This window comes from Bactrocera dorsalis, chromosome 5, assembly GCF_023373825.1.
Source record: "Bactrocera dorsalis isolate Fly_Bdor chromosome 5, ASM2337382v1, whole genome shotgun sequence".
NCBI classification, from domain to species: domain Eukaryota; kingdom Metazoa; phylum Arthropoda; class Insecta; order Diptera; family Tephritidae; genus Bactrocera; species Bactrocera dorsalis.
The window spans coordinates 28,336,798-28,358,942 of record NC_064307.1 but is presented as its reverse complement, the minus strand read 5'-3'; the positions used below and the strand labels follow the sequence as shown (position 1 = coordinate 28,358,942).

Here is a 22,145-nt window from a genome sequence, read left to right as displayed (position 1 = left end):
GGTGCGCATAATGCTAATCTACATATATTTCTATGCATCATCGGGCACCGCCATCGATAAACCATCAGTTTCACAAGTTCATCAACGCCTTCCGAAGTCTAAACGCCCCAGCTGACTTATGGCGCGCCGTGGTATGCCCCACTATTGTCGAACATGTCGTTGTTGTTATGCTTTCGTTTCATTTTTTGTTGTTATTGTTTCCTTTTTTTAGAGTTTGAATGTTTTCGCTGGTGTGCTTGTGTGTGTTAGAGTGCTGTTTTGTGCACCAGCTTACGCTAACTCAAGCTGGTCGCGCGCTTAACCATTTCAGTTCACTATTGAAGCGCGCGTCTTAGTGAACAGTTCGTGGCCAGCTACAACGGCTAGCTTGGGCAATAAAAATTTTTGTGGCACACAAAAGTTCAAATTAGGCGAAAAAAGAAATTTTTCAAATTTCAACATACCTGATTTCGAGTTGTAAGCGCAAAGAAATTGTTAAGTGACTGCCTAGTCAAGTATACAAAAGATTGCGCAATAATTTAAACGCGGCTTAAATGTACATAGCTCTTTGTGATTTGAAAATATTTTCTAATAAGTAAAAATAGAAAAGTTAACTCTAATAGTAATAAAGTGAATATTTAAGCACAAAAATTTAGATATAATAAATTATGATGAAAAAATATTTTAAAATCAGTAAACGCAAAAACATCTTTAATCAACGGAAAATTGTGTGAAATCTTCCTATTAACTCAATAATTTAAGCCGCGCTGTATTTTGTTGACTTTTATTGTTGTTATGGTTGGGATCAATCAGTGTCAGGCAAACAGACAGAGTCAATATTATAATAATTGTCCAATTGTGAGCGCTTCCATAATAGCAAATCCAAATAACGGCATTTATAGGCAGCAAAACAGCTCTAACGGCAGCAAGCAAACACTTCACACACATACATACGTATTTACATATCTATAAATGTAAACGGAAAATTGCAAAATCGAAAGTACATAAAATTGTTAGCCAATTCGCCACTCATTAACGACTAAAGGAGTCTGTCTGAACGGCATATTTTCCCTTAACCCTTGTAGACAAGACTGCTATTGTTGTGCGCGAAAAAAAACAAAATTAACATAAACGTCTGTCAGTTGGAGCTTACCTGTAAATCCCACGTACGTCCGTCCGTTCATCCGTCCATCCGTTGTTGTCTGCCCGTTTGTCGTCTTGTCTGGCTGGGCTCCTTAGCTTTCATGCGGCGCGAGACTTTGAAGTCTGCGTTTGTTTGCCTGTCCGTACGCTACTCTATTTGTGTGTGTTTGTGGGTATACTTGACAGTTATTTTTAAATACTCACAGCTGTGTTTGTTGTCTTCTCGCAGTACAACAAAGTGTGCTAGAAGCCAACTTTAGGTTAAACCGACACGTCGCGGACGCATTGCAATCTCGGCAGCTAAACTACTAGTTTATGTGCGCATTGTGTAAGTGAGTGACCGTCAAAACTCGGTGTCATTAAAACAAACAAACAAGCGGCAAAAGTCAAGCTAAATTACTTGGCTGGCAGTTGTGACCGCAAATCTTACAGTTTCTGTTGAAAAATTTGTGTATTTCTTAGAAAAAAATGCAGACTTACAATTTAGATGCCGCGACGCTGCTCGCTTTAATTTGCTGTAATGGTAAGTTGAGAGAAAATCAAATCGTTAAAATTTATATCTGTGTGTACTATGTGATTGCATATTGGATAATTACGCTTGCAGAGGTACACTTAATGATCTTCATAGTTGGTAAAAAATTAGTTACAAATGAATTTACGACCAAAACCGGCGCAGATTAATGCATGAAGACATTTCCACCTCAGTACATCTTCTTCAAAATCCAACAGCAATAAACCAACGAAAGCCAAGCAGACACGGTATAGCAAAATTAAAGGTTTTAGAAAGAGATTTATTGCTACTGTTCAGCAATATCGACTCTTGGTTATCTCAAAAACGCTGCTTAATTAAGTTAAATATCACATAATTTTTTATGTACTTTTTGTTGGCTGAAAATTTGATTACTTTTGTTAGTAATTAAGGTCCCACAGGTCAGCTAAAAATAAAATATATAAAAAATTAAAAATTAGTTCATCGTCTCGTTTCCCTGATAGCCATAGTGTACGTAGGCCATATTGTCCAGACTACACTATTTTTCAACATTTACCTCATACGACGAATATTTTTTTTTTATTTATAATTGTCTCATCGTCTTACTTTCATTCTAAGTACTTAATTAATAATTTAAATGGTCGCCGCCAAAGTAGTACATAAGGTGATTGACTGTTGACCTCTTCGTCTGTAGTTTTCAACTTTGGTCAATAAAAAATTAAATTTTTCATTTGTGTTTGTCTACCAACGATTATACCAAGAAAGGTTAGTTGAAGTGCATGAAATTCTTACCCTTTCTTCTTCTTCTTGCCGTAGACACCGCCAGCAGCTGTACACTCTTATAGAAGATTGTACCTGCTCGATTAAGCTCAGCAACTCGAATTAATTTCTCCAGCAGTAGATTGAAGAAGTCGCACAATAAGAGGTCGCCTTGTCTGAAAGGCTCGGAGAGGTCCTTCATGATCCTGACGGAGCTTTTTGTATTGCTTAACGTCAGTTTACACAGCCATAATAGTTTTACGAGGATACCAAATTCAGACAAAGCGCCGTAAAGGCAGCTCTTTTTCGTGCTGTCAAACGCAGCTTTGAATTCGACGAATAGGTGGTGTGTCGATCTTCTTTGCACACAATGCGCTCTATGAAACCTTATATGTGATGTTGAGGAGGTTTATCCTTACCATTTACACCTCAAATTTTTCAGAATAGATCTAAAATTCTGCGCACGACCTTTTCTCCCCAAGAAGCCGCTCACTTGACGGAACCGCTATTGAATCATTCTGCAAACTGATTGATCAAAATCAAGTCCTTGCAAGGAAAACTTTTAAACCTTTTCCCTTGCATGCAAACCGTTAGTCGTTTAGAGCTTCACATTTAGTTATATGGATATACATTTATGGTATAACATTAAGCTATTTCATTACCAAACTCGCTTGGGTGTCTGGCCATAGCGAGGTGGTATGGATATTCTTACCTCACTCACATCGGAATGGGGACGAGTTAGATCCCCGCTATCATATTGCGGGCACTGGATTTATGGATCTCGCTGAGCAGACTTTGGTTGTCAACCCTAGCCCCTGCGTGACAGCGAGTTCTTCTTGGCCTAGAGTTGAACGTATTAGATTTTCTGGACTAATTACGCCTAGCACAGTTCATCTTGCAACAATCGCAGTAGATCTTACTGGATATTGTCAATTGGCCAAAATCCAGTCGGACGTAAACTGTCAAAGTTGTGCGAAAAAAAGTGAGCAGGAAGATCCAGTCACTTTCTTTTTCATTGTCCAGCTTTTGCAAAACTGAGCTTGTAACATCTCGGCAGTCATAACATACCTTAAGCGAACCAAGAGAGATGGCCGAAACTGACATAAGCCGCCTCAACGAATTTGTGATATGCTCAAAGCGAATCGGGCGGTTTATAAAGGTCTTTGTGATCAAAAGGAGTTCTAGTTACCAAAGCATGCTATCTAAAACCTGTCTAAATGAGATCCCTGTTAGGATTGGCCTTTTAACCTATGCATACAATTGCTGTAGGAAATCCACCTGTGAAGGTTATATGTAATTTAATGCAGCCGTTTCTTCTTGTTTTTTTGTTATTAAATGTTGACACAGTTTTCCGTTGCCTTGACCGCACCATTATTATGTAAATAATAATGCCGCAACCAGGACAACTATATCAACTTGAAATATTTTGTCCCCTTCAATTCTGTCTTAGCAACCATATTTGATTTCAGGTAGACTATTCGCCTCGATATGTTTAGTCCATTGTTTTCGTCTTATTTTATTTCAAGCTATTAAAAAGTTTTGGAAAAGTACCAAATAATCTCTTTGATATACAATACATAGATGAGTAACTTATCTTTTGTTCTTATTATTTAACGATATGTTATTTAGTTGAGTGGGTATGGTTAGGTTTGGTGGCTGATCTAGAAAGATCGCTCGTGGACTGCTGTATGTATGAAGCCATAGAAAAGAAGAACTTCTGTATTCGAGCTTATAACTTAGCAAAACGCTTAGTAGCATCTCGCCAGTTCGGTAGGATGTTTGAAGGTATGCGCTCTCAAGAGTTTAAGCCTTGACCTACTAAACGCGGAAAAAGCTCCCGCGGAGCCCAGCAAATCTAGTAGTAGAACACATGAGAATACGGGAGCACCGACCCGCTCCCAGTCTACTGATGCCTTTCCTTGCTAGTATGTATGTAGTGGTATTATTCGGTATGAAGTGAGTGAGGATTTCCGAGTGTTCAAACACGTGTTCTTCTAGGAACCCAGATTCTCTGAGTGTGATAGCAACATTCGCAGCCATACACGTCTACGGCTACTATGTGCAAGATGGCGTTTAGCGCCATGGTTGGAGTGGACCTCAGTGCATGAACGCTCTCAAGCTCCTTTCCAAGAACGGTCTTTTCTAGAGCCCTCCACAACAAAAATTTTCCATGGAACATAATGGGTTTGACTATGGCGTCGTAGAGGACCACTTTCGGTGAGAGGCCCTACCTTTTTCCTATAGCTCCTCTATCGATGCTTTTTTTTACTCTCTCTTCGATATTCGACTTCCATGAAAGATTTCTATCCAGGATGAGCCTTAGATTTTTCACTGTATTCGCCGGTTGTAGACAGATGTCTCCCATTTAGCAGCGGTGCCATGGAGATGTTGTATCTTCTAGTAAATAAAATCATCTCGGTTTTATTGGGGTTGATGGCGAAACCACTTCCGCCTGCCGAATCTGTTATGTCAATTCGTACACGGTACACAGGAATTTTCCTTTGACCATAAGTGCTACATCCAGCAGCCATGATCCTCAAGTTTTTTAAGCAGATAGTTAACGACCAAGATCCATAGAAGAGGAGAGAGAACACCACATTGTATGGTTCTCCTTTTGACATTTCGTTAAGCAAGTGCGTTGCCCTATTCCGTATCAATCACTCTGTCCAACAGAAGACTGAAAATGAGAGATCCCCCAAAGGACGTATAGTACATCTTTAGCATTCCTTAGAGGTATGTGATGGTGCCTCTTTAGCATTCCCTTGTTTCTTAAAGAATATATCTATTCCGACCGGCTTCGCCATGCTTAAAAGAGATTAAAAAGATTATTTGAGCCCAAGATATTATCAACTTCAAAATTTTTCGAAAATATGATTTTCTAGCGGCGGACGATTCTAGGCTTACAATAACCTCGTAAAAAGTTTAATATAAATTTCCGTGTAAAATTTTATAGCTGAAAAAGGATACTATAAAATTGAACGTGCAGCAATTTCATGCCATTTACCGTTACATAGGTATGTACGTACACACATATTATATGAATGTACATACATATAGATGCATAAAAACTGTTTGCAAGCGCAAAGCGACGCCAATGACCACTGACCAATGGACCAGCTCACACGAAAGGTGGCACAAAGCACAAACCTACCACTCTTAGCTGAAGAAAGAAATATGTTTCGGCATTCGCTGCACGACACCAATTAACACGATGGCAGATACGCCGTTGCAGTCACAGTCGCATTGATGCTCACAGTACCTGGTGCCAGTGACAGGCAATGTTATTTCCATTTGCCTTTGCGATGGAAGGAGTGCCTACAAGTAGGTGTGAGTATGCAGTCCAAACGTATGAGTGTCTGTATGATGGTCAAATAATCCACTTTGATTGTGACAAAACTAGTCAGCAGTGTCTTTCTGGCCATCAGGATGCAGTCATCCAGACGGTTGGTCAATCTACGATTTGCAGTTAGCGCGAAATTCGCAATTAGATACGCGCGAAATATACGAAAACAACAAAAGCAACAGCAGGAGATAAAAGCAAGTAATAAAATACAGCGAAAGCAAAAGGTTACTACGGGCGATGGCTTGGTCTTTGACAGCTCTGGGATGCGTGTTGAACAACAACGGTGGTTGCGGTGGTTAGCAATGTTAACGTGCTTTGAGTATGTGTATGCTTGAAACTAGAAAACAAAGCGCATTGTTCGGAGTTAAACTGTTTTGCTTGAGCCGCTCTGCGCTGCGATAGTCAAACAATGTTAGCGTTTAGCGGCTTAATTTCGATTTTTTTTGCTAATATATGTATGGTTTGCACATTAAGGTGGAAAGGATTTGCAATTTGTGTATGTTTTGACAGTAGTAATTACAAAAAAAAAAAAAAAATAATTATCGAAAAAATGCTTCTTGTCACATTTTTTTTTTTTCTTTTTATCATATAAAGAGCAATATTTTGGGAAGTTTTCATTAAACTTTATTAGAAATTCAGCCATTGGCATCTGGTTTCCGGAGGCACCCAAAAAGGTCTCCTCGAGGTGGTCAGCATAAGAGACGAAGTATTCATCTTAATTAAAAAATTAAATTTCAACGGGTAATAGATGAGTATAGATCGCGATTAATGGAAGTATTGGAAAAAAATAAATTTTTGCGAATGTTGCAAACAAGACAGTATGATTTTAGCTTATAATATTACCAAAAATTGCCTTGAAAAAATCAGTTGTAATCGAAAAAAAATATTCACTCTCCTCTTCCTCTGCTTCCCTCGGAGGGTACTGCGTCGAATACTAGCAGAGTTGGAGTGTTTTTATCCATTCGGACGACATTACTTCGCCATTGTCTCTTAATTCTTGTTAAGGTCGTCGCATATCTCATACAGCTCATCGTTCCATCGAATGCGATATTCGCCGTGACCAATGCCCAAAGAACCATAAATCTTACTCCGCAGAATCTTTCTCCCGAAAACTCGTAACACTAACTCATGAGATGTTGTCATCGTCCATGCCTCTGTGCCATATAGCAGGATGTTGAGTGACTTGTAGAATTTGCTGTTTATTCGTCGACTTCCCAATTGCCCATCTGCTGGCTTCGAAGTTATGACTGCCTACATTGTCCCATTTGCTTCGCTTCTTTGGAGGATGCAAAAAAGTTCTCTGAACGCAATTTACTTGGCAGTGGTCAGAAACGATTCTTTTACATATGTCTTAACGGCTACGGTCTTAGACCAAGTATCCTCTGGATAGCCGAAAAATATCCGTTTAAAAGCGAGCTAAAGTGAGAAGGTGAATCGTCCCAGATTTAGTTCCACATGTAGTTTCTAGCATAATAAAGAGTCAGCAATATATAATATCTTCGCTAGTAGGTCAGCTATATACCAAAGAAGAAATAACAAAAGTCTCTACCTCGATGGTGGCAGTAACTTCCTTTTTGGACTCACATTCCTGCCTTTTTAGGTTCACAACTAAAGTCGCTCAGTACTAAATCTGACAATATGATGAATGTGGCAGTATTTCTTAAACTAATTGGATTAATTTAACCCTGCCGACTGCGGAATAGAACCATTTTTTTGCATTCGGACCAAAGGATTATACCTTATGGATCCCCGAAAATCCCCATTTTCCTAAAATTCGCCAACGTGCCCGCTCCCACGCATGATCAATGAAAGATGGTCAAAATCTCGAATCTGTTTCGACGGCAATTTTGACAAGAGCCATTTAAAGGAAGATACACCCAGATGTACTGCTCTTGCACTGAACTACGCTACAAAAGTAAACCGATAAGGACAGCAAACGACTCCATATTTTTTCTCACTCTTTTGAGCTTTATCTTCAGTAAGAAAAGTTGTGCGATTCAACAACAAGTCGAAATTATTAAAATTTACTACCGAAATTCGGAGTCAGTGGTCTCTACTTTAAGAGCGTTACGTCTATTTTATGGTCGTCATAATCGTCCAGTCAAATCAATAAGTAAACGCCTGGTAGAAAAATTTGAATCCATAGGCATAATATAAAATGTTCCCCTGCCAGTGAAATAAAGAAGTGCCCGTAGTGTCGAGAATATTGCTGCCGCTAGCGCATCAATTGAGGAAGGCGCAAATCAGTCTCTCACACGTCGTTCTCAAGCGATGGGTATCTCTGTGACGTCGTTGTGGGGAATTTTGCATACAAGGTTAAATTGACGCAAGAACTGAAGTCGCTTGACCATCAGAATCGTCGGATGTTCGTGAACAACTTGAAAATGATTCGGATTTTCAACGAAAGATCATCTTCAGCGATGAGCTTCATTTCTGTCTGAATAACTTCAACAATAAGCAAAGTTTGCGTTATTGGTCAGGTAGCAATCCACACGTACTTCAAGAGTCACTGGGCCGTACTTCTTCCGTGATGATCACGACTGGCACGTTACTGTGAATTGGAATCGTTACTGCTCAATAATAAGCGAATATTTTTGGCCCGAATTGGATGTTATGGACTTGGACAATATGTGGTTCCAACAGGACAAAGTCACACAGCGAATGTCACAATCGATTTATTGAAGACAAAGTTTGGTGATCCAGTTATTGAAAAACACGTTAGTACCGTGTTTCGTTAGACCTTGCACTCATCACGTCACCAGAGAACCCTAAACGAAACCGACGCCATTAATACTCGTAAATAGACGCTTTAGAAAATATATCAAATCGGCATTTGCAACGGAATAATAACACGATAATTTCAAAGCAATTACAAATAACGGTAGACGTCAACTGTTAAACATAATTTCAAATGCCCAAATAATTACGTCGAAATTTATACATATTTATCAAAAACTTTATACAAAAATACAATGCTGTCAATATTCCCACTTCAAAAAAATTCCCAACGCAACAAAAAAGCATCGATGACGCTACACATCCGCTTTGCATTCCCCACCAAACGTTTATTAATCAGCGGCATAACAATCAACTATTGTTACATTTAAAACTACATACATACTTACATATGTGCATAAATATAATGTCATGGCATTTATTTGGAATTTGTTGATTTTCACACTTAAGCAAAAATGAACAGCGAACAGCGCATGCTTTTTAACACACTCATTCGAGCCGATATGCTATATTTACGTATCTAGTTAATGAATCCACATATATGTAATATGTATGTACGTATGCGCCCAATTATGACACAGTCAATTTATAGAAAAAATATTGAATGTTCTGCCAAACAAAACAAAAACAAACAAATCGGAAATAATGTAATCGGCTACCTGTAATTGATTGCTAACGAAGAGCTAATGAAAGTGTAAGTATGAAAATATTCCACAATTTCCGGGCTGGGCTGATAGATAATTTCTATAAAAAGTAAATATGTATATTCGTACATATTTACGCTGATGTAGTGATTCATAGAACTCACAGTGTGGCTATCGATAATTAAGAGACACACCTAGTGTGAACCTACGATGATTATCCGGTATTTTTTTAGAGAAAACTATTGGAGGAAATTTTCCATCGTGTCTGAAAGCAAAAAAAAATACAAAGGTTGTTAGTCTATAGAGTTTGAAGGGTGATGCATTTCCAGGTTCCCTTTTCTTTTTAAATAAAAAACACAGAAACTTCAAATTTAATGGAGAATGTCTATTATTATTCGAAAGAGCATTATTGGGCAATTATTTTTTAAAGATTATCTTTTTCAAATGTTGGCCGTGGCTACGTCTCAGATGGTTCACCCGTTGACGCCAATTTTTCGATGACTCGTTCGCGCATTTTGACTGGTAACTGGTGAATGAGACGCGTGATTTTTGCTCCAACGCCGGGATTGGTCGCATAGACCTTAGACTTTACATATCCCGACACGAAAAAATTTAACGGTGTGATATTACAAGACCTTGGTGGCCAATCGACCGGCCCGAGACGTAATAATGGAAGTGTTCTCTCAATGACTCCATTGATTGATGCGATATGAGGAAAGTGGCGCCGTCTTGTTGAAACCAAATGTTGCCGAGATCATGAGCTTCAATTTCAGGCATCAAATAGTCGGTTATTATGGCGCGATAACGGTAGCGGTTACGTTCGCGCTGGAATTATTCTTGAAGAAATATGGACCGATGATTCCACCGGGCCACAAACCACTCTAAACCGCTGTTTTTTTCTGGACGAAATGGCAGCTATTGAATCTCTTTAGGTTGCTTTTCGTCCCAAGTGTGGAAATTTTGCTTGTTTACATAACATTGCAGAGAAGCTTCAGTTCTTGCACAAGATTTTGTACGCTTTCAATTGAAAATTTCGATGTAAAATGCTCCAAGTCGTTCCAAACGTTAGTCGGAGTTGCTGCGAACGGCGCCGAATCGACGGTCTTCGTGTACACTTTGAGCTATGACTGCTATATTTTCTTCACTGCCTGCTGGACGTGGTATATTTGATCGAATATTATTCAATAATGAATTCTGGGTTTCAATATGGGTAATGGTGTTGTGAATAGTACGCTCAGAAGGCCGATTATGTTGACCATAAGTTAAGCAAATCGCGCAATAAAATTGGGATTTATTTTTGTTATGTCGGACGCTCAAAGCCGAGCCGTGTATTGCGTGTTGCTTGAATGCTTTAAGAGTTCATTCTGCGGAAACCCTTAGGGTTTCATCAAAGATAATAAAAGAATACCTTGGCCTCTTAGTGGATCTAACGTTAAATCTCACATTAAATCTGCAAATGGGTTCCAGAACATGGTGATGTTCCTGGTGACTGCGCAGCAGATGAACTAGCTAGAACAGGCACCAGCCGACAATTATACTCTGGAATAGAGTAAATTTATATGCCTCTGGCTACTGGGAGATATTTAATCGACAAACATGTTATAAATAAGAAAGTATCGGTGGAGTCATTCCCTAACTTGCTTAACAAAGAGGCGATAGTGATATTAGCCGCAGATGCCGACGATGGACATCCGAAATGAATTACTCTAATAGCAGGTCACACTGTCTAATTGCCCGACATGCTCGCAGACTAGGAGCAACATACATTGACCTTTGTACGGATAGAAGCTATCCGCATGACGAAGAAGAGGGGACTATAAAACGTCTTCTATACGAATGCAAAGATTTCTATAGGAAAATGATAAGAACTATCGGTTGAGGGTTTCTTGACGATGTTTGGGAGATTGCACGGATCAAATCTGTTGTATTGATGAACTTCATCAGAAGCACGGGTTGGTTCAAATAGAATTAGGAGATTTTATTCCCGGTCTTCAAAAGACCAACGCGTCTTTAGACATCCACTCTACCTATCTAAGCCCAGTATAGCTATGCGTTGTAAAAAATTATTTATAAAAAATCCAGTCCGAAGAGATTTTGAAGAGGATATGAATCATATACTCATATATTCTCGGAGACTGTATGAGTTCATAATTTACCTAGTAATTTCTTAGAATAGTTTAATTGCACATAGGTAGGTATTTAGCTATAGGTATTTAGCTATATTTAGGCAGATGTTGATTCATAAAATATTGTTTATTTTCTATTTTTTCATTTCTCATTACGCGCACATTCCTTTTATTCATTAAAACTCTAGAGATCACTAGTAATTTAATAATTAAAAGCAAACTAACTAAATATACTAATTATTCCAGTTTATGAATGAAATTATTTATAATTATATTTAATTAAGAAATTAGACAAGTTAATGAAAGGAAATTTCATATACTGAGCTGCAATGATCAAGCTTATCGATACCGAATATAATTTTGATCTGACAATAAATAAGAACTATTCCGGAAATTAACCTTTGTTCACGCATCTAACTCGTTCGCTTTCCTTTGGCCAATAAAAACTATTCGTTAATTCGGCCACTGAAAGTATTTCCGAAAATCCATCGACGATGAATGTTTCGACCATGAAATGATGGCGTTTGCCGTCAGACTCATCACTGCATATAATTATCAATGACAAGCAATTATACTCAGAAATAGATCACGATTTTGTTATATTCTAGTAAATATTAAATTTTACACTTTCCCGACATATTTCGTGCTTTCACACCCTGGTTTTTTTACATGAAAGTGCCAGAACTTTAGCTAAATGTTTTCACGAGTCAATTACTGTTTATCTTAACCCAACAAACTTGCTCACGTGACTTCTACATATGTATATACATGGTTATCTATTTAAATATTTACATATTTGTACAAATATGAATTGGTCACGCTAGGTTGTTATCTAGAGAACAGGTGGAAAAATAGTTTCTGTCATTAAATGGTTTCTTCGGTATTTTTTACCGGAATAACATCGAAGTTTTAGTCTCTTGCCAATAATAGCCACTCTGCTCTGATCCTGCTCTTTCGAACATTGGAGATACCACCGTGAAAAATTTACTCGACGACTCGAAAGACGTCATCATAATTCACAGACTTTGAACAAAGCGACAATATTGAGTCTATCAACTGGGGAAAACCAACTCATCTAAAAGTATTTAAGGCAAGGTGTATCAGAGGGATCTGAAAAAGTTAGGTTAACTTCATATTTCGGAACTCTTAAAGGGTCATTTGTGTTACTTCAAGTAAAAAAAGGCTTTTCTAAACAATTTTTTCTCATAAAAAAATTGTATCTCAAAGACCTGTGTAAAATTTCATGAAGATCGATTGAGTAGTTCTCGAGAAATCTTGCCAACCGACATCAAAACACACAGATTCGATAAAAACGCTTTTAAAGCTGCGAATTCAATTTTTTGAAACTCGTAAGCCCATGTAGACCTTAATAGGCCAGACAAATCTAAACCGCTAACGCTAGCTTGTCCCACAACTTAATTTTAATCTTGCAACTTATCGGTGAAAAATTTCTCTTCTCACTTCTGTGTGAACCGACATGTTTCAACAGTCGCTCATATTTTACTATGAATTTTAATTCATTACTAATTTCCAGTTAAGTGGTGATTTATTTAAGAGACTTCATTAAAATAAAGTTGCTAGTTAAGCTTTAATTTATGGAGAGGGCAATTCCCTTTTTCCCAATCGATTATATTTTCTCTTTGGAACAATTCGCTACAAGCTTCCTTTGTTATATGATTTGTAAAGAGATTTCCCGCAATTACGAAGCCACCGGTTCACGGTGAGAAATTTCGCTTCTCACTTCTGTGTGAACCGTCCCGTTTCAACAGTCCTTTATATTTGACTATGACTTTTAATTCATTACTAATTGTCAATTAATATGTGATTTATTTTAGGGACTCCATTAGAATAAAGTTGATAATTAGGCTTTAATTTATGTATTATTATTCACTTTTCCCAAATCGATTATATTTTCTGCTTAGAACGATTCGCGAGAAGCTTCCTTTGTTGTATGACTTGTAGAGAGATTTTCTGCAATTACGAAACCACCGGTTCACTGGTTTATTTCCATACCAGTTATTAATTACATGGGTGTAGTTTAATTAAGGTAATCACTAGAAGGCATTCAATTAATATTTCAATTGAAAATTCACTGACAAACTCCAACACACCCTTTGCAGCGCAACTTTTTAACTGCATCTGTTATCTAAAATTAAACCTATTTTGAGATACAGTAATATACAAGTTCACATACATAAGCCCGAAAGTGACGTATTTGTGCAAAATTTCCCACAGTCCTTACAAGAGACGTGTCGAATTAATAACTAATTCAGTTATAAATACGAATGTAGTTTGATAAATCGGTAGTTAATCTTGAGATCTGTAATGTCATTTCAGATAGTTAATCTAAGTTTTCAAGAACACATGCTTCGTTGATGACATCATTCTTCAGCCAGCATATCTACTACTCTACAGTACTGCTCGTATTATATTCACAAATACCTATGTAGATCTCGTGATTCCATACATATAGTACAAGGATTCCATCATTCACAAAGTATTCTAAACTAGTTAGCTTAACTAGTTAACTTATCAAATAGTAAAGTTTTCAGGCAGAAAAACAATGTTTTAAGTATTTTATCACGTGTAAAATAATGAATAATTGAACCAAATTTTGATTGAACATCACCGAGCGAACTTCATCGTCATACGAGTTTTCGTTACCCTAAGTTCTTTAATATCCACACAGCGTTTATAAACTACCTACAAGTACATTTCTCTGTCTTACTTACGAACTTGTTTGGTTTACACCATAACACTCACATTTATAGCTTAGAGGAACCAGAATATTATAGTGACACAAGGTATTCCGTGAAGGACGTGAAGTCATCAAAAACTTGGATCATTGGAGTCGTTCACTCACCTCAACCTCAATAACCGCGCCGTTAGCTCTGTTTTCTCTAGACTGGATATGGAAGCGAAAGGTATGAGTTTGGTTGCGAGGACAAGACGAAATATCTCCTGTCGTCAAACAAACAGTCATCATTTTGGAACCGGTATTAACACCAACAATAATATAAGCCTTGAAATTCAAAAATGATTCCTGCCAATGAATATGCAAATGAAAAGTGAAATCCTCTTTCGATGAACGAAGAACGTACTATATAACTCCCTCATTACTCCCGTCCTGCTACTATATGACATCATCTGATGAGCCGGCCTTAGAAGTGGTCGGGAGAATTGTTTTGTGGAAGATTTATGGTATTTTTCACTTTGGCAATGGCGAATACTACAATCGATGGAACGATGAGCTGTACGAGATATACAGCTCAGCGAATCAAGAGACAGCAACTTCGCTGGCTAGGGCATAGTACCCGCCGGAGGAAGAACAGGAAGAGGAAAACCTCCACTCCGTTGTAGGGATCAGGTGGAGAAGGACCTGACTGCACTTGGTATCTCGAATTGGAGCCAAATTGCGATAAGAAGAAACGACTGGCTCGCTGTTATTAACTCGACCTTAACTACATTAAAGAAGAAGAATTTCCTGTTAATTATTCATCTAATATTAATCTGGGATATTTTGTCAGTCTCTTATTTGGATTATCTTGATATATCGTACAAATAAAGTGACCAAAATATTAGTTTTGACAACAATCGGGTTAAGTAAGGTAACCAATTTGTCGGTTTGGTTGATTCTATCCGGCTAAGGACCATCAGCTAAGCATCACTGTCATTTTGTGTCTCTCTATATTATGAGAAGAGTTTTGAGAGAAATATTTCCTAAACTTTGGTCTGGGTTATCGCGGCTAAACAACTTTAAGAAAGCTGACACTACATCGTTTAAAGATTCTAAGTCATATTCGTGAGTAGCCGGGTCAAATAGGTTTAAATAACTATCCGATCTGCGTGCCGGTGTGAATATAATTGCTCTAATTGCATTAACTAACAGTACGCGCGCTGGAATTCAAACGAAAATTAAATATGGTAAACAAAATCCAACAGACACGCGACGCCTTCCACGCTCATGCCATTGCCCAGCGGTGATTTGATTTTTCAAAAGCTTAATCGTCGACATTACATTTCTAACGAAAATCAAATAATTATACCACCACACTCACGATTTACATATGTTTGTATGTATTATGTAACTCACAGCTGTCAACAGCAGACGGAAGCGCTTTAAATAGAAATTGAACGTTTCATGTAAACAGTACTATTAATAGCACGTATGATCTATTAACTTAAAACATATGTACATACAGTTAGTAAAAAAAATAGGCACAAGCAATAATGGCTAATTAGCGCTTACTCTTTGGTAGTCATTATAACAAAATTCTCTAATGGTTGAATTTAAAAAAATGTAAGTCCAGTTGTAACCATTTTAGATAGATCTCTTTCCTTAAAAGATGGGTAGAGACCTTTTAATTCATAACGGATACCAAACCATTCCCCACGTTAACTGTCACCCGTTATGTTATAAACGAAAAGATCTATATAATTTTCAAAGTAATTGTAAAAAATATTTTATCTATTGACCACTATGGCATCACTGTTCAATATTTTTACGGTCAAATTCATTCTTATTGGCGTAAACACGCTGTTATAGCCGAGTTGACAACAGCGCGCCGGACGATTTTTCTTTTCACTATTTGGCATCAATTGGAGATATCAAGTGCCGACGGGTCCTTTTCCACTCGTTATCTGCAGCGGAGTGGAGGTCTTCCTCAAATAATTTCAAAGCTGGAACGTTTTCATCCACTCGGACGGCATGACCTAGCTAACGAAGCAGCGGTCTTTTAATTCACTGAACTACTTGTATGTCAATGTCGTCGTATAACTCGTACAGCTCATCGTTCCACCGAATGTAATATTTGCCCTTTCCAAAGCGCAGCGATGACTGGCTGTTTAATGACAAGTAATATTTCGTCTTGTCCCCTCACACAATCAGACCCATAAACTTTGCTACTACTATGCTTTCAACTACCTTAAAGCATTCATGGAGGCCAAATGTTGAGGAGAGAATAAGGAAGATATAGGTTTCTTTATTACATATTGCTATAGAGGAGCTACAGAGAAAAGGTAGGGACTATCACCAAAAGTGGTGCTTTGGCTCTACGAAACCGTAGTCAATCAAATAATATTCCATAGTATATTAGTCTGGTGGAGGGCACTCGAAAAGGCTACACTTGCTAAAAAGCTTAAACATGTCTAAAGATCAGCTATCATCGGCATCTTCGGTGTGTATAGCTCCGAACGGTTCTCTATTGCGCAGAAGCTAGGATATGAAGGAGCCCGGAAAAAACCGTTGAAATTCTCTCCTCCGTCAACTGCATATCTGAAAACTTGGATCATTGTGTGGCCGAGTCTACTCGTGGCGAATTTTTCTCTGCTCACATACCGACGAGGCACATATCCGTCGATGGAGAGAAGTCGCTTTAGAAGAGCCACAGTGAACCTTTTCACAGATGGGTTGAAGCTACTAGAGAAGGTTGGAGAGGGAATTTTCTGTAAAGAGCTCTTCGTCAATCTTAACTTTAGGCTACCAGATCACTACAGTATTTTTCAAGCAGATGTTAACTGTGCGCTCAAAGCTAGTCCGCACTAGAAATAGCATCAGGCTACTTCAGCAACACACTCGTTTAGGTGTTTACCAGCTCCTGTGAGACTGGAAAATCCTTCAGGTCTAGAGTAGAGCGCATGCAACGCATCTTGCCGCAATCGTAGGAGTTTTTACTCAACACTGTCCAATAGACGTAAAGCAAAAAGTCCAGTCAAAGTTGTATGAAGGCAGCTGAAGTGGAAATAACCAAGCACTTTCTCCTCCATTGTTCCGCCTTTACTGAGGCTGAAACACTTCGGTAACCTTACCTTCGGCGAACCAAAAGACATAGCTGAAACTTTTGTTCTGAGAAATTGAAAGTCTTTCCGTATTCATAGGTTCAAGGTTTATCATGAGCCCCAATTTTATGCAAAGTGGTTTTTGAAACACACTTTTAAGTCCATATTTGTAAGACAGTAAGTACAGGGCCGACTTTTCGACGTGGATTTCTTCAAGGGAATTAACTCTATACTACGATACCAAATCCTATTGATTTTCAACTGATCCATAAGAAATTCTCCTACGTACAAAATACTAAAAGAAGAAGAACCAAAATCCTAGGAAAAAAGATAATCGAATATTTATTTATTTTTTTTTTTTTATCATATGACTTTCGAAAATCTAATTTTAAAGATAGCAAGATAAACAAGCTTTGCACTACAATGAGATTTTTTTGGATATTTTTGGAAAGGAATCTCGCAAATTTAATTCAGTTTATACAATAAGCAAATCAACTTTATGATGAGAAGAACATGTGACCTAAAAATAGAATCAATAGCAAACAATTGAATTTAACACTGAGTTCCAAATTTAACACTTTCATGGCGCAAGCTATTTGCAGTCGCCTCATTATACAGTTAATTGAGCTTGCAGTTCACGAACAACTTAATCAAAACATCGTCGGATGTCTGCAAGCGTAATAAATTATCACTCTCTCAATAATAACTGCAAATAAAATTTCAATTTAAATGCGTAGACTTTCTTATTTAACTAAAAAATACTCACATCTCGTGGTCTCTGTACTTTTTTTTACAGTTTTTGGTGTGACGTTTGCCAACGATTTCGCCTACAATGGAGCAATGGGTAAGTCAAACAACTAAATTTAACTGTCTCCAGATATGGAAGACAGTCTTAATAACGATTATGAAATCCAAGTTATCTAGCTGATTGATGAGAAAAGAGAGAGCTTTAAAAGAGGTACTTAAGCTATTTGGGGACTAACGAAGAGAATAGAAGTACCGCATAAGAATAAATAACCTTCGAAATTACAAAAAATATGGTGGATTCACATATATATCCGACCATGGACGATCCCTCAACATCAGTCCCCAAAACTGTTTGACGATTTTTTATGTCTCTACAAAAAGAACGAAAAGAAAAAGCTACGACATGAATGTAGAACTTAGAGAACTAAGTCGATTTATATAACCACAAGGTCTTCTCTGATGTAACTTTGCTACTGGTCCTTCGCGGATATAATTCCTCTTGGCAGTATGCGCAAGGAAATGGAAAGATTAATGCAAAAAGTACTCAAGACACGCTATCTCTTTTATCAAAAAATCAGACAACGGAAAAGGAAACCCCGTTTCAACGACATAAATTTAGAACTTCGGAAGCTAATCTGGAACTTTATATAATAATAGCCGCGTCTCTGATGTAACTTTACTACTGGTCCTTTGCGTCTCCTCGGATATAATTCATCTTGGCAGTACACGTAAAGATATAGAAAAAGCCATGTAAAGAGTTCTCCTTTCTCCATACCACTCTTCTCAAAAAATCAGACAGCTTTAGTTCAAACTCAAGAGGGAATTTCAAGCTCCCTGTCAGGAAGTAGGAATTAAAAAATGGAAAGGGTTCGTTGAAAATACTTGATTGTTATTCATCTAACAAAAATGAAGAGATAACTGATTAGATAAGGCGATTAAAAGAAGTGTTATTTTAATATCACTAATGTAAAAATTCTTATTTAGTTAATGTCTAACCCATTTTCTCAACGTAAAAAAATTTTTAATTTCTTTATAGGACCCGATCATTGGGGTGAACAGTTCAGTACGTGCAGTGGCAAGCATCAAAGTCCGATCAATATTGATTCGGTTAATGTGATCAGACGAACTTATCCGCCACTAATTGCTGAACATTTTGGTTCACAGCCAATTAGCGCTGAAATATTAAACAACGGCCATACAGTGGTCGTACGTCTTGAGTACGCTGAAGAACGTCCAACCGTATGGGGTGGTCCATTAGTCGGTGAATTTGTTTTCGAACAGTTACATTTTCACTGGGGCGATAATGATACATTCGGCAGTGAGGATCGCATCAACAATGTTTCTTTTCCAGCTGAGTTGCATATGGTTTTCAGGAATATCAAGTATCCCACCTTCGAAGAGGCGGCGGCGAAGAGCAACGGTGTGGCTGTTTTGGCATATTTCTATAAGGTTCATCATTCGATTTGTTCATCAACTTTCAGTTTCATTTTAATGCTTTTTTATATTTCATATTTATTGCGCTTTTTTAGATAACAAGAAAAGATAATCCTGAATATGATGAGTTCACGGAGCTATTAGAACATGTAGTCAAACCAGGCACGGTTGCTAAGTTCAGTAATCCACCATTACTTTGGGATTTCAGTCACATTGGAATTGACGATTATTATACGTATATAGGATCGTTGACTACGCCCCCTTGTAGTGAGGATGTGAACTGGATTGATTTTAAAGAACCAGTACATATCTCTGCAAATCAGGTTAGACACTCATGGCATTCAGTATTTGTAAAATATATGTAACTTAGCATTATATGTTCAAAATTTTCAATGGCACTGTCTCTTATTCCTGTATTTGAGATCATACAAAGGAAGTTTAAATGTACTCGTCTGTAAAAACCAAGAGTGTTACGCCACTACAACTATGTGTCCATTTAGTCCTCACTTTTTATGTAAGCTCAGAGAGAGATCGAGAAAATCTTAAAAGTTTAGTTAGAACAATTCAACATTGCCTGTTCAACTCCCTCGTTCATTGTGCCAAAAAACCCGGCAATTGTAAATAAGAGTCAAAATATTTAATTATGTATCAATATTTATTTCGTCGTTTTCATGCTAATTCCTATCAGATGTTATTTGTTATGCCAACGACTCTTCCAATCCTCGAAACACTTTTCATAAGCACTTTTTGGGATGGCATTCCTTCATCTCCTTAAGCGAATTTTGTTCTATCTCTTCGATCGACGGAGCGGCTATTTCAATTGCGGTTACAAGAAAGTCGGCAGTTATAATGCTCTCCATGAATTTGAGATCGGAATTCGCAAGATCAAGCATGTTCAAAGAGAACTGTTTATGGTGTTATTTAAAAAAAAATCAGTTTTATCGGGACGAGCAGAGCAAGAACGCGTTTCATACCGAAAATATTCGCCTAAATTATTCGAACATAGACGCGAGAGATGTTCAGCCCTCTTGCCATCTCTCTAACGCTTGTCTGACGGTTTTCAAGCACCATATCTTTTACCTTTTTAGGATTTTCATCAGTTAAAGAGGTCGAAGGCATGACTTTACCAATCTCTTTATTGTCTTTCAAAGCTTTGAACTACTCGTAGGCTTGTGTGGAACATAACTGCTCATGTTCTTTAGATAGAACCTACTAGATAGTCATAAATTTGTAGCTACAACTTTGCCTTACTTAGTGCTCGAAAGTTTAGGGAGGCTCGACTTCGACTCAAACGAAACAATATAAATAATATAATAAAGGACTCATAGACTTTTTTACCACTTATCGACCATAGCATTGTCTTAGGCCCACTCCGTAATTATCTAATTTATTTATTTCCTTCAGTATTTAGTTCAGACTATTAAGCTTTAGTTCTTAATTAATCTGCTAACTAACATCAACCTATTGTTTTTTGTTTTGCAATTTTATTATCTTTATTTTTTTATCACTTCTCTTTATCATTCAGATCGAGCGTTTCCGTCATCTCCACACTAACGACAATTCGCCAATGACACACAATTACCGCCCACTTCAGCCGCTTAATGATCGGACTGTCTATTCTTCGCTGACGTTGAGAGAGCCAAAGCGTCGTATCAAACAGCCGGCCAGTGATATACCTTTTGTAGATAATATGGTTGGCGGTGCCACGATGCAGAAACCTTTTGTGGTCGGTGTTGCAACCATCATGCTTTCGTTGAGTTTGTTGGTCGCTGTGTGAATGAAAATTCCTAAATTTTCTTAAATGTAATGGCTTAACAGTATATATAAGTTGTACCTATTACCAACTATATTTGTGTGGTCAGTTGTGTAACAATTATTATTTGCCTAATTCGACGCTTACCAAAGTATCAGTATTGCAAGTAGACAAATATCCAGTGTGCTTAAGTATACATTATTACACTGGAATGGATTCGGATAAGTCTTAAATAAAATCGAAGATGTCACCATAAATTTATTTTGTCTACAACTTTTAATCGTCTCCAATCCGAAAAATTTTGTATGTGACACTCTTGAACTTGATATTATCGCCTGAGGGAATTGAATTTATAAAGCATTGTACGCATTATGTTTTAAGAACCACCCTAATTAATATACATTCTCTCATTTGTAATTATTAATAAGATAAATACATATGGCACTTTCACCAGTATGTTAAATAATGTAATTGTTAATTAAGTTCATACATACATACATTCTTGTAGTTTTAGTTACAATTAATTGAAAGCAGTATTCTTACAGCATACAAATCCTCTGATGAATTAGTTAAATGCAAATATGTATACTTAAGTATAAGTATGTATGTTAATTTTGTGATTTTTTAGAGAAAATTCTGTATGTAATAAACTCAAAATTGTTTTCTGAATATGTATACTCTCGTTTTGTAAATAAATATCTTTAAAAATTCATTGTTGTTTTAGAATTTCCAACATTGGCATGTTAATTGCCTTCAAAGTCGGTCGAAAGATCGTTGTTGACTCGTTCTGGACGACCTTCGACCTTTTCAACTAATGAATATATTAAAAAAGTGAAGGGTATGGTGTTTGAAAATCGTCAGGCAAGTGTTAAAGAGAGCTCGACATCTCTCGAGAGTTCGTTCGAACGATTTTGTATGTTGGGTACGTTATAAGGCAGGTAATAAATAATTCATTCAAGAGCAAGGAAGCCAAGTACCATATGAGCTAAAGCGTATATTCATGACGCTCAGTTAAAGTTCTGTATATGGTGAAATCTGAAAGTCGTGCTGTATTATTACCTTCTAAAAGCGAATAAAAGAACGATAGCAACAACAACTCATCAAATTGAAGCGAGCCATTACCGAAAAACTGTGAAAAACTATTTGATTACTAGAAACAGCGTTTGGGAAGCCCGACAAGACCTCGTACCTTCTGACTAATATTTCTTCCGGT

At 37.4% G+C, this 22,145-nt stretch overlaps 1 protein-coding gene across 9 annotated transcripts; it reads left to right on the top strand.

The window, feature by feature from the left end:
* The first annotated feature begins 299 nt into the window (after positions 1–299).
* Positions 300–21,644, top strand: LOC105225044 (carbonic anhydrase 7). 9 transcript variants are annotated; one of them, XM_011203355.4, is made up of 6 exons: positions 300–456; positions 1,352–1,645; positions 17,795–17,842; positions 18,782–19,194; positions 19,275–19,502; positions 20,705–21,644. In XM_011203355.4, exons 2-6 carry the CDS (start codon positions 1,591–1,593, stop codon positions 20,954–20,956), a joined length of 996 nt encoding a protein of 331 aa, XP_011201657.2. In that variant the 5' UTR covers positions 300–456; positions 1,352–1,590; the 3' UTR covers positions 20,957–21,644. The 9 variants fall into 9 exon arrangements, with proteins under 9 accessions (XP_011201657.2, XP_019845369.2, XP_011201658.2 ...); XM_019989810.3 differs by having other exon boundaries at positions 310–494; XM_011203356.4 differs by having other exon boundaries at positions 310–535.
* The last annotated feature ends 501 nt before the right edge of the window (positions 21,645–22,145 follow it).

Excerpts from the sequence above, each read along its gene's own strand:
- LOC105225044 (XM_011203355.4), top strand. The coding sequence starts at position 1,591 with ATGCAGACTTACAATTTAGATGCCGCGACGCTGCTCGCTTTAATTTGC. Across the intron at positions 17,843-18,781 it reads CGCCTACAATGGAGCAATGG|GACCCGATCATTGGGGTGAA; the intron begins GTAAGTCAAACA and ends ATTTCTTTATAG. Across the intron at positions 19,503-20,704 it reads TACATATCTCTGCAAATCAG|ATCGAGCGTTTCCGTCATCT; the intron begins GTTAGACACTCA and ends TTTATCATTCAG.